General features: G+C 44.8%; 1 protein-coding gene across 1 annotated transcript in view; it reads right to left on the bottom strand.

Moving 5' to 3' along the window:
• Nucleotides 1-12,595, bottom strand: part of LOC134047615 (multiple epidermal growth factor-like domains protein 6) — a 186,591-nt gene that overhangs the window by 28,718 nt on the left and 145,278 nt on the right. The window contains exons 15-23 of the mRNA XM_062498891.1: nucleotides 10,863-10,991; nucleotides 9,976-10,104; nucleotides 8,722-8,856; nucleotides 7,616-7,750; nucleotides 6,984-7,109; nucleotides 6,532-6,663; nucleotides 5,551-5,679; nucleotides 3,625-3,756; nucleotides 557-685 (exon numbers count right to left, since the gene is read on the bottom strand). Of these exons, the coding sequence (XP_062354875.1) occupies nucleotides 557-685; nucleotides 3,625-3,756; nucleotides 5,551-5,679; nucleotides 6,532-6,663; nucleotides 6,984-7,109; nucleotides 7,616-7,750; nucleotides 8,722-8,856; nucleotides 9,976-10,104; nucleotides 10,863-10,991 (1,176 nt within the window). The remainder of the gene's footprint in view (nucleotides 1-556; nucleotides 686-3,624; nucleotides 3,757-5,550; nucleotides 5,680-6,531; nucleotides 6,664-6,983; nucleotides 7,110-7,615; nucleotides 7,751-8,721; nucleotides 8,857-9,975; nucleotides 10,105-10,862; nucleotides 10,992-12,595) is intronic.

The raw sequence follows: 12,595 nt of genomic DNA, 5'->3' as shown, positions 1-12,595 counted from the left end.
ATGATGCTGCACGACAGCAACCTCCTGTGATAATGCCACAGACTGACTCACCATAATGCAGCTAAAGAATCCAGTCCAGCTTTTCCAACGCTTTACCAAATGACTAGGTAACAGAAGACTGGATAGAATAGAATTGGATTTATTTAAGTTAGAAGTGAATCTGTTCTAAAAGAGTTCTACAGGGATGATGCACACATCCATGTTTTTCTCGAAATCACTTCAGGGAGGCACCAGAAACAAGCAAGCATAAGGCTGAACAAGCATCTCCCTGCTCAGTGCTCAAACAGTAGGACTCTGATTGAAAAGAATCTTCATGAAGATGTGATACAGCAGAAGTCTTAAGATATATCTCATTTCAACCATGTGAAAACACGTGCCCAACACTTGGCACCCAGCACCATGCTCTGCTGAGTTAGGAGGGGAGTTCACATTTTGGTATCAGCTTCCAACAAAGTTCATTTAGATCCAATGCTGTTGAATGCAAAACCTGCTCTCTGAATATAAACCAAAGCAAATTCTCCATGAATCCTAAAGGGACCAGGGGGAGCAGCAGTACCTCTTTCACAAAAGGTTCCTGTCCAGCCCGCCGTGCAGGTGCAGGCTCCACTGACGTGGTCACAGGCAGCTCCATTCTGGCACTGACAGCTGGACTCACAGCCTGGGCCAAAGCTCCCCTCGGGACACCCTGCAGCACAGGAATCACAACCACCTGATGAGTTAATGCCAGAGCAGATCAGGGATCAATGGGGAATTTGTACACATGTGGGAAATCTGACCATTTCCCAAAAAATCAAGGCATAAAGGTAACGGCTTAAAACTAAGATTTGAGTGTTTCCCTTGAGGTCTAGGTAAGTTGGGCTACATTTAAGATCTGTTTTAGAAAAATTGTAGTGTTGAAAGACTAAATTCTGCACAGAAAACGAACATCTTCTATTGCAAAGCCTGAGATTCACAGGTTTTGCATGATGACACTTTGCCCACCGGTCTGGAGTTGCTTATGGGCACATCTCCTCTGGGACTTTATCAACTGAGAGGAGAGAAGCTCCTCTGTTTTCCTGCAAATCCTCTTTCCCCAGAAATCTAGAGAAAATATGAAATGTGTTGGTTGCCTTCACAAAGCTCCAAATTGAATGCTGCACACTTTACTTTCATGCTCTGCTTTGAAAAATTCAAGTGAAAACATTACGTCTGGGGGACAGATTAACAATTACATTTCCAGAGCAGTTAATGTGAGGAGTTCTAAAATATTTGCATGGTACTCGCCATTAGAAGAAAGAAAACATATGAGAATGAAAATAATTTCTTCCAGGATTATAGGAAAATCAATTAAGAACAGGGCCAGTTGCCTAATTCACATTGGATATTTTGGACAGGCTGAAAGACAGAGATAGACTTGGCTAAATACAATATTACAGGGCCTCTACTCATGTTTGAAGGTCTTGTGAACATCCCTCTAAATGAATTATGGAGATTACTGCCAGACCTCTTCTAGAAACCTATGATTTTAGCATTTACAGCAACAAAGTGATTTCCAGGCAATCTGGAAGGAATCAGAGAGAACAGAAAACGAGAGTTCTCAAAGATGGCTGCTGTCTGGAATAGGGGGGTGGTTTTGGTGTTGTTTGTTTGGTGCCATGGGTGGGCAGTGATTGGAGCTGGCATGAATTCAGGTGCTCCTGCAGCTCAGGGACTCTGCCAACTATGTGTCTTACAGAGGACTTGGGATGGAAGATGGGAGATGAGCAAGGTACCTTAAGTATTTCTTTGCTTTCAAAGAGTCAAAAAATGGGATGATTTTAAAATATGAGTATGTTAGTATCTATTTCTTTGCAATTACAGGTGAAATCCCTTCCTCTTCCCAAAGCTGCATATCACTGTTTAACAAATAAATACACAGAGGTGCACTTGTGCCTTAAAAGCTTCTCCATGTTTCCTTTTCAGGTGAGATTTCAGTCAGAGGATCTGTGCAAGGGAAATGGTGTTGCAGTGAAGCAAGAGGTGCAGGGCTCTCAGCAGAGCTCCCTTCAGGCCCACGGTGTTTAGCCCAGAGCTGAGGCTTTTCAAGGTGATGGCAAAGGGTCAGAGCACTTCACAAATGATTTCACAGTCCACAGCACAGGGAATCTGTCCCTGGTCCAGCAGGCACAGGCTGCTGTGATGAGTGTCAGGATCCAGCCACCCTGACAGAGAACCTGAGCTCCTGCCAGGGGAAGGAGCCTAACCTGCAGGGAGAGGGTAGGGATGCCTGGGGAGCAGAGGAAATATCCAGGGATAGTGAAGATTTCACCTCCAAGGCAGCATGAAATTATTGGGAGAATTATGGTTTTCACAATCTTGTTTGTGTGCACACACATATATATGTGCAATTTTAAAAACATACATACATGTATATATACACACACATACACACACACACACAAAAAAAAGAGGGTAAAAAGCAGACTGAATAGAACAGAAAGCCCACGGAAAGAACTTCTGGGACTGATAGATGTTTTGTCAGTGGTGATGGCTTCCCACTGATTCCCACTGAATCCAGCGAGGATTACAAGCAGCTATTTGGCCACTCTCTCTCTCTCTGCAGAGATGCTATTTTGAGAGAGCTCAAGAAAGAAAGAGAAGCAGAGCAGGCAGCTCCTTCTCTGGGAGCTGGTCCCCCCCACACACTGTCCTTCCATTCCCTCTGTGCCAACAGCAACAAGGGCTGCAAGATCAACTTTCCAGGCTTTCTTGTCTTAGGTCACGGTTCCAGATTAATTGTTTTGACATTTCTGTGTGACATCAGCGGTTAATCCTGCCCACGCTACTGAGACTCTGGTAGCTACATCTGTGCTACTGTAAGATTGTTAAACTAGTAGATAAAATGTTTATTTTATTTAACAACATCAATATAATCAATAATAATAGTAATAGCAGCTTAACTACGCAACTTACTGCCATAAGATGAAGTAGATTCCAAATGCTTGCATGAAATGAAAAAGAAAATAGGCACATTAATTGAAAAAAAAAAGAAGTAGTATTAAATTTAGAGATATTGCTTCTGTCTCAAGAAGCTCCTGAATGAGAAATTGATGATACCTGGGAAGACATATGAGGAATTGACTCTGAGCCTGTTTTCATATGCTTGAAGCATCTGCTACTGACCTCAGTTAGAAGTGAATGTTAAGGTAAGGGTCATGGGTCTCTGATAAGACCATTACACATTTCTGTCGTTAATAAATACAGCACTCCAAAAACTCCTGGTTCTTCTTCTGTTATGTCCATGGGAAGTATTTCTATATACCTGACCTGAAATAGAGATTTACGAAGGGTAAGTGCTGCCCTAAAACTGAATGAATAAAACCAATACGGAAACTCTTAGGCCACAACTCAAATATACATTAATCCTATCCCTCTCACGAGACGCTAACATTAAAAATAGCTGCTGCGTCCAAAGCAAGGCTGAAAACACCTTTTCTGGAAATCAAATCAGGGAAAGCATCTAACCCAGGTGAAACGCGAGAGCGCAGTGCCAGGCAGAGCGGGGGCGGAACAGCCTGGGAGCGCTCCTGCAAGGAATGACCAGGAAAACACAACTTCCAGAGCTGGGTTTTGGGAGTTCCACGTGCTGGGGAGCTGGGCACTTACTGAGCTGGCAGTGCTGCCCGGTGAATCCCGGCTGGCAGGAGCAGGTGCCCGTGGCGGGGTCGCAGCCGCCGTCGCCGCCGTCGCAGGCGCAGGAGTTGGCGCAGCCCCGGCCCCAGCGACCGCTGCTGCAGGCTGCCAAGGGAAACGGGGTCACATCCAGCACCACCCCCAAACCCTGATGCACTTCCTTGTGACAGAACACCAGAATACTCAACGTGGTACGGGACTAAACTCCCAGCTGCAGCGTAAGCGCAAATTGCGGGAATAAAGACCTTTTTTGCTGGTCTGTTTCAGCTGGACATGGGCAAATATTATCCCATGCACATATTATCCCATGCACATAAAACTGACCATTCATAGTCATAAAACTAATAATTCATAAGACAGGCTAAGGGAAGTTTAGGTTAGATGCTAGGAAAAAGTTTTTTACATGAAGAGTGATCAAGTACTGGAATCATCTGCCCGAGAAGGTGGTGGCATCACCATCCCTGGATGTGTTTAAAAGAAGACTGACTATGGTGCTCAGTGCCATGGTTTAGTTGAGGTGTTAGGGCATGGGTTGGACTCGATGATCTTAAAGGTCTATTCCAACTGTGCATCTGTGAATCCACACCCATTGGTCACAAATCTATAATTTCATGGAAATAAAAGTATCAGCTATTGACTCACTCAAAGAAAATCTGCATAACTAGAATAATTACTGGTTTAACCAGACAGATTTGGGAGCACCCTCCATGCTTTCCCCAAAATACTGGGAAATGCAGCATGGACACAAAGGAAATCTCACAATGTTTTTCTAAAGCAACTTACTGCTTTCATCCTAAAATCACACAGCACTGACACAATTACAACAATGTACCACAGCATCTCCTTTCTTTCAAGTGAAGGATGAAGATGAAAGTGCCAATTAGGGCAACAGAAACCTGGTTTTGGAGTTAGGAATCTGTTTAATGCCTGGTCTGCAATAGCTGGAAGCTGCCTTACCGACATAAAACTGCAAAACAATTTTTCTCAGATCTTATGCTGAACAGAAATAAAAGCTTTTCTTTGTCATGGTCTCTCAATTCTCTAGACGGCCCAGGGAGTCGTGAAAAGCCATCTCAGTGGCTCTACAACCTACCAACTGGTTTGATTTTTAAAATATGTATACGGGTGGAAACTTCAGATTTTCCCAGCATTTTCTTCAGTACAAAGCCCAAGAAGTCAGGTGTAAAACTTGCTGCTGTCAACACTGCCAATTAAATGATTCTTTGTGCTTAAGACCAAGTTTAGAAAGGTTTGTCTTCTGTTGGCTTTTTGCAAGAGGCATCACAATGAATCAAACAGAAGAGATGTGTCACAGGAAAAGGGAGGAATCAAGCAGGATGGCTTCACATTTATATGGTGCCATCCAAAAAGGGCAAATCTACACTCTCACACAGCCACCAATATGGAGAGCGATGCTAAAGTCAACAGAAGGATGCTCTGCTCTTCCAGAGAACAGAATTTTTCACAGCATTTATATTCCCAAGTTAAAAAGTGACCTTTAGACACACGACTCTACATGCCACTCACTTGTTGAATAATTCTCCCCCAAACAAAATGAGAAATGGAGAATTAATCTCAAAACTAATCTGAAGTGAAAATGAAAAACAAAACTGTCTGTCAGTCAAAATGCTGACGGGACAGATGGCATTGGGCAAAGGGATCCATAGTGTTTAAATAAGAGCTTATATCAATACTTTGCGCTTCATCAGCCATCTATTTCATGCTTTGAACCTGGATAATTAAGGATTATAACCACCCAGGCTGTGCAAGCCCACAAACACGCCATTTCAGAAGCAGTAAGATTAGCAAAACTCTATTAAAAAACTGTAATAAACTAAGAGCAAACAGAGCTGGTTCCTCCACGTGCATCCCGGGTAGACCTGGAGTGCCTTGATTTATGGTGTGTGCAGTCGTGGCCAGTCCAGCCCAGGGGACAGGAGCACTCTCCAGTGACATAGTGACACTGAGCACTGCTGCCACAGCTGCACAGCGACAGGCAGCTCAGCCCATAGTGCCCATAGGGGCAGGCTGCAAACAGAGACAGGCTGTGACCTCACCCAGCTCACAGCCCAGCCACAGACTCATCTTCCCAAGCAGACAGTGACAGCTCACCCCTAAAACAGGCTTTAGCTTAGTCCAGGAATCAAAACAGCGACACAGAGATATCTGGGATCTGCAGCCGGGGTGTCTGGGGCTGAGTCCTGGAACGTGGGAACAGCTTGAGTGATTTTGGGTACTCCTCTGCGTCAGGCAGTGGAGGAAAACCTTCCCCAAAAGCCATTTTGTGACTAACAAGAATTAAAAATGTGCCACCACCAAGGTCTTGCACTAAGCAGAGCTGTCCTGAGAGCCTCTGTGCAGCTCCACAGCCGTGCTCAAGCAGCCTTTTAACACCCAGAGGCTGCAAAGCAGCACCAAACAGTTCCTGAATGTATGGCTGCAGGGACAGCACTGATACTGCTCCCTCATCTTCAGTACTATTTAATCCTAAATGATCTACACCAAGGAATGCTGCTGCAAACATAACTCAAGATTGATGCCATGTGGGCCAGCTGCTCACACCTCTTGCCAAACAGCCAGGATTACACCACCAGCACCATGGCTGTTAAACACTGTATTTCCACAAACAGCTTGCCATAAATTAGGTCTAATGATAACATCCATTTGGGATGCATCTTAGCTGATCACGTGTCTTTATCTGCAACCTCCCTCCCAAAAATAATGTCAAATCCAACCTGGGGAATTCCTGGAGATGAAGGGCACTTAATCTCAGATCAGTGTGTTTTATCTCACTAAAGAATAAGAAGGCAGAAATCAAACTATAATCTGAATTTTCAATCTGACTTTCTTTTGGTGGGGAAGGCTGAGGCAAGGACTTACTGGCAGAGCAGGATGGCCCAGTGTAGCCAGGGGGACAGTCACAGGCTCCAGTTTCCCTGTTGCACTGTCCCCCATTGGCGCAGGGCTCGCAGGAGTTCTGGCAGTCTGGTCCCCACTGGCCATCTGGGCAATCTGGAGAAAAAGCACATGAGGTGTAAAAAGTGCCATTTTCTGTTTCAGGACAGTTGCAGATTTCTGCTGTTAACCTGAAGAATTTAAAAATAATAGCAAAACTGAGCTGGACTGTTATATTTTATCTACAGAACTACATCCCTGTCAGCCCTGCTGTTAAACTGTAGTACACAAGAACACAGCTTAAGAGAAACCTAAGGCTCTCTCCCAGTTTCCATCGTAGGTTGTCTGTTTATTGGTTTGGAAAACAGCAAAATTCTACTTCTTATCACATCTCCCAAAGCCAGGCACTCCGTACCTTGGTACAGCACCTCACACACCTTGCTCACATGCAGCACCAGTCTTCCCAGCGGGGCAAACACACTGCCCTGTCTTCGGATCACACGGGGCTCCTCCACAGCTGCACCTCTGCCTGCAGCCCATCCCAAAGCTGCCAGGCTGACAAGCTGGACAAAAAACCCCAAAGTCATGGTTAGGAGCATTTTGAAGACATTAGGAGGCACCACGGCCACCAATTTTAAACTGAGCTGTGCTGGTAGAAGTGATCAAGGTTAGCATTTGTGTCTGAGCAACTGGTGGTCTGAAATCAACAGCAGCAGAGCCCTGCAAAATCTGTGCCTGAAGCGTTAAAAGCAACTGTTGTTACCTGGATAAATGTTAGCTGGGGTAACCAGTCTCAGCCTTGTGCCTTCACCTTTGCAGGAGTGGGGGGAGAGAGAGAGAGAAAAAGAGAGAGAGAGAGAAAAAGAGAGAGAGAGAGAGAGAGAGAGAGAGAGATAGAGACAGCCTTTGCCAGGCTCCAAATATCAGTCTGGTTTCAGTGGGGAACTGCCAACTCATATCAACAACAAATGTACATTTGTCTGCAACTTCTGTATCTGAACCCAAGCTTCCTGAATAAGCTTTCCCACCCCAAGTGTATCTCCCAGGGAAAGACGCAGTGAGTACCTACACAAATGGCATTTTTCTCCATGAAACCCAGCTGGACACGGGTGTTTGCAGGCTCCTGTCTCAGGATCACACAGAACATCAGGAGGACAGCTGCACCTCAGTTTGCAACCAGCCCCATAAAACCCCGGGGTGCACTCTGGAAATAGAAGCAGATACAGAACATGTATAAGAAAAAGTTAAGAAAAGTGAACAAGAATCAGAAAATAAATTGGCAGAAACTTGCACAGAATATATTATAATGTACATTTCAGAGGTGTTGTTACCTAAGTGTAAATGCTTAATAAATGCTTGCACTTCAAAGAGTTTACTGCCTAAATATAACCCAGAAACACAGTGGCAGAATGCTTAAAGATTTATTCAATTAGAATACTTGAGGATGTATTCAATTAAATATGTAATGGAATTATCTTATATGTCTAAATTCTGCTGCTCTGTCTCTTGGTGCACAGCCAATGCTGGGCAAGGCAGGCTCCCTGTCAGAACTGACCCCATCACCAAGAATGATAAAAATATTAAATACTGTCATTACTGTTCTCCACCCAACCCACCAGAACTACTGCCATAAATCAAACACAGTCCTGCCTGGCCAGAGAAAAATATGAAGGCAGAATCTTTATTGTGTTACTCCACTGCTGTCTGGAAAGGGCTACTGAGACATGCAAACATGAATATGGGATACAATTCTCTTTGAACTACCCCCCAAAACCACAAAGAGTAAGTTGAATTCAAAGACCTGCAAATCTGAAGGCAAAGCAGCATTACTGAACCTGTTTACAAATCAACCCACTGCCATAAAACACAGATTTTGCCACTTATTCTCTGACTGTGTCAAAAAAGCACATAAATGAAAACTCTCATGATTTTAATTATTTAAGGTTGTATTAGGATTTGGGTTCTGGATTTCTGTTGTCATTTGACCAGGCTATAACTCCTCCAATTCTTAAGCTCTATTCCCCTCGATAACCCTAGCAGGGTTAAAACCCCACAAAACCATCAGCAGGATATGAATATATGAGTGGCAGCCAAACAAAGCAGAGGGAGAGAAGAACAAGGTGTTACTGGGACAAAGGCAGAAGCAGACGTGGGGCAGCTGGCTATGTGTGGTACCTTTCTGGCACTTTTTGCCGTGGTAGCCAGGCTGGCAGGTGCAGGAGCCATTCCTGGGGCTGCACTCCAGCGTGTGCTCCTTCACACACTGACATTCCTCCGAGCAGCCCGCGCCAAACGCCCACCTGGGACAGGCTGCAGCCACAAGAAAAGGAAGCATCAGCTCTGTAATTATGCAAGATCTGGTTGAAATTGCAAACTGCTGCAGAATGCAAGTGCTGCAAGAAGCAAAAGCTCTGTTTTGCTTTCAGCAAGTACATCCCCTGTTCCTACAGCAGCACCTGTTCATGTGTGGGTGGGTAAAAGTAGAGTTTACATGATTCCTGTGTTAGGTCATTCATTTCGTGTCAAGCAATACGTGGTGAATGCAAGAACCAGAAACATTTCAAAGCAAACTCGACTGATTTTCCAAATGAAAAGAAAGTTGGGTGCACTCCAAGACAAAAGCTTTCATAATAAAACCCAAAACAAAATAAAACAAAACACAAAAGATTTCTGGTCTTGCACAGATTTTAAAAACAAAACCTGTAAGTACAAAGAAACTCCATCATCTATTTTGTGAAGTTTTTGTTTTAATTCTTTTTATTCTGTCTACTGTCTGATACTCATGCTGTCCCAGCCAGCACTGCTCCCCAGCTCCCACTCCAACTCATCAGCAGTCAACAACCAGCTCCAGCCAGCTTCCAACCTCAGCAGTAACCCTAAGGTTAACCTGCCCACCCCACCTATTATCCTCACCTTTAATCATCAGTAAATCTCAGTCCTTACGGCAAAGATTAATCACTAGAGAAAAAGAATAATGAAGCTTCTGGGGCTTCATGGCACATCTCAAAAGTCCTGTCCTCCTGCTACTCCCAGCCTCTGCAGAACCCGAAGTCTTGCTCATTTTAACATAAAATGGTTTGGGTTGCAAGGTTCCATAAAGCCCACTCATTCCAGCCCCCGACAGTGACACCTTCCACTATCCCAGGCTGCCCAAAGCTCCATCCAGCTTGGTCTTGGACACTCCCAGGGATGGGGCAGCCACAGCTTCTCTGTGCCCGGGCCTCACCACCCTCACAGCAAAGAACATTTTTCTAGTGTCTAAGCTAAATCTCTACTGTTTAGTAAATCCATTTCTCCTTGTCCTTGCGCTGCCTGACTGTGCAAGAAGTCATTCTTCCTTTCTGTCTGCCCCCTTTACATGAAGTGGGATCTTTTACAGACTTACATTGTGCATACCCTAAAGAGATCTGAAAAATGCCAGGGACTTACTGAGGTGGCAGAAGCGGCCGTAGAGCCCGGGGTCACACAGGCAGGCTCCATACAGTCTGTGACAGTGGCCCTTGTTGGCACAGTTGCATGGTTTGTTACAGTTCTTCCCAAAGAAACCTTTGGGGCAACCTTTGGAGTGCACAAACACAGGAAGGCATCAGCGGCTATGGGTCAAAGTTCCAACACCAAGGTAGTTTGTGGCTGTGCTGGGGCTCTGAGCAGCCTCACCAGTCACTGTTTTTTCTCACCCTCTGTTCTGCTCTTATTTAAATAATGGAGCAAGAGGGGTGTCCTAAGTTACAATGTAAAGACATGCCCAAAAGAATGTATTCTATCAATGTCTGTTGAAACCAGGTGAGGCAGTGATCCTTATCTCTGTGGGAGATACCCTCTGCTAATGGGCTGCTGTTAAAAATAGGTGGGGTAGTGTTATTTATCTTTTCCACAACCCATCCTTCCTCCAGGAAGATATCTTCTGTTAATGGGCCATGGAGTCCCACTGCATGACTGATAAAATTACATCATCCCATTGGGAGATGCTCCACCCAGGGGGAGGAGCCAAGCATTTCTTACCTAGATAAAAACTCAGATTTGGAACACCAAGGGAGCCCTTACCATTGGCTTCCAGAGGACAAGAGCTCCCAGACCTTTCTACCGGATCACTGCTTCAAGACCGCTTCATCTGGACTGCTACCACCACCCTAACCAGCGGGGTGTCAGGTTGTATTCTAACTCTGTCAGTGGTTTTAATTTTGTACTATTGCATGTATTTTATTTTTTTTTCTCTATTAAATTGTATTTCTGACTTGGAGTCTGTTACTGGTTTTGCTTTCAAACCAGTACAAGGGGGGAGAAGGGGAGAGGCTGAAGCAGAGCTGGAGCCATACCGTCCTCACAGAGCCGGCCCAGCACTCCGGGAGGGCAGTGGCACTGCCCCGTGCTGGGGTCACACGAGCCTCCATTCTGGCACTGGCAGACACCGGCACATCCCCTGCCAAACGTCCCAGGGGCACAGGCTGTGGAGAGAGCAGGGAGCGTGAACACACTGAGACATCCTTCCCCTCTGCTGGAAAAATGCAAAACAAGGCTTTGGTCATCGAGAACGGCAGCAAGGATGATGAAGGGTCTGAGACACAAGGCTTTGGTCATCGAGAACGGCAGCAAGGATGATGAAGGGTCTGAGACACAAGTCCTGTGAGGAGTGACTGGGGGAGCTGGGGGTGTTCAGCCTGGAAAACTCAAGGAAGACCTCATCACTCCCTACAACTCCCTGAGAGGAGCGTGTAGCCAGGTGGGAGTTGATATTCTTTCCCAGGCAAACAGCAATAGGACAAGAGGACACAGCCTTAATTTGCACCAGGGGACGTTCACGTTGGACATCAGGAGGAATTTCCTCACAGAAAGGGTGACTGAGCATTGGAATGGGCTGCCCTGGTAAGTAGTGGAGTCACCGTCCCTGGAGAGTTTAGGGAAAGACTAGATGTGGCACTCAGTGCCATGGTCTGGTTGAGAAGGTGGTGTTGGGTCACAGGTTAGACTCCATCTGAAAGGTCTTTTCCAGCCTAACTGATTCTGTGATTCTGTGAAAACTGAGCAAGGAGAGAGTCCTTTTAGTTGAGCAGGCTCTAAACAAATTTATACTCTTCCATAAAGCATGTTCACCAGATATGTACTAGGACATCTCAAATTAACCAAGCTTTGGGAGGTACTGTCATGTATCCGACCTTCCCCTGCCCATGCTCCCCTCCCCACAAAGCACAGGCTCCAAAACCACTGCCTGCCAAGTCCGAAGCTTAAACATCAGAAGGTAGCTTTGGATACTTGGAGAAAAATATTTTAAACATTCTTTTTTCTTTCCCAAACGCTATTACAAAAATAATATCTTGTTTTTCAAATCCAGTTTCTGAAACTCCCCAGGTAATCACGGCAGCAATGGATCTACAACAGCAAAAACAAACTGTGAGATGAAGCCTTGCTCTGCTGTTTGCATCCTGAGCTGGCTGAGTGAATGCAGTTGCTGGAGTCATCTGACTTCACTGACATTTTATCAATGTACATTAAGAAAGTTGACATTTCACATCAATTTCTATTCGACTTCTTTGGTGCATTATTAGAGAAATTTAGTTCCAGTTTTCTCCACTGTTTTTTAGCTTACCCTAGACCTGCTTACCCCTAAACCCATGAATTGTTCTGTATATTAAAAAATGAAAGAGAAAAGTGTGAAAGCAATCACGTATGACTAATTCATACAGATTAGATATTGTATTTATCACTGTCCCTGCTGATTTCATCAGACAGCAGGTTTAGCTCAATAACACAGTCCTATTAAAGTTCTTTAAATTCCAGAGGTGAATTCCATTAAACTACATGCATAGATATCTAGTGCAAATATACACCATAAATGCTGTTACTTATGAAATTAACTAAAGAATTTGGATACTGCCTTGAAATTTTTATAATCTACCCTAAACTACCAGCACACCAGGGATAGAAGTAACAATACCCTCACCTGATAGCTTGAACTGTCTTAGACAGAATGGAAATTATCATTTTAATCCTCCCCATTCCTATTCTCTTGGCTGCCCCCAGTGTTTACAAGCCAACTCCACCATCAGCCTCC

This window comes from Cinclus cinclus, chromosome 10 (genome assembly GCF_963662255.1).
Source record: "Cinclus cinclus chromosome 10, bCinCin1.1, whole genome shotgun sequence".
NCBI classification, from domain to species: Eukaryota; Metazoa; Chordata; class Aves; order Passeriformes; family Cinclidae; genus Cinclus; species Cinclus cinclus.
Note: the sequence above shows the minus strand (reverse complement) of the source record. Positions and strands in the feature narration are given on the sequence as shown.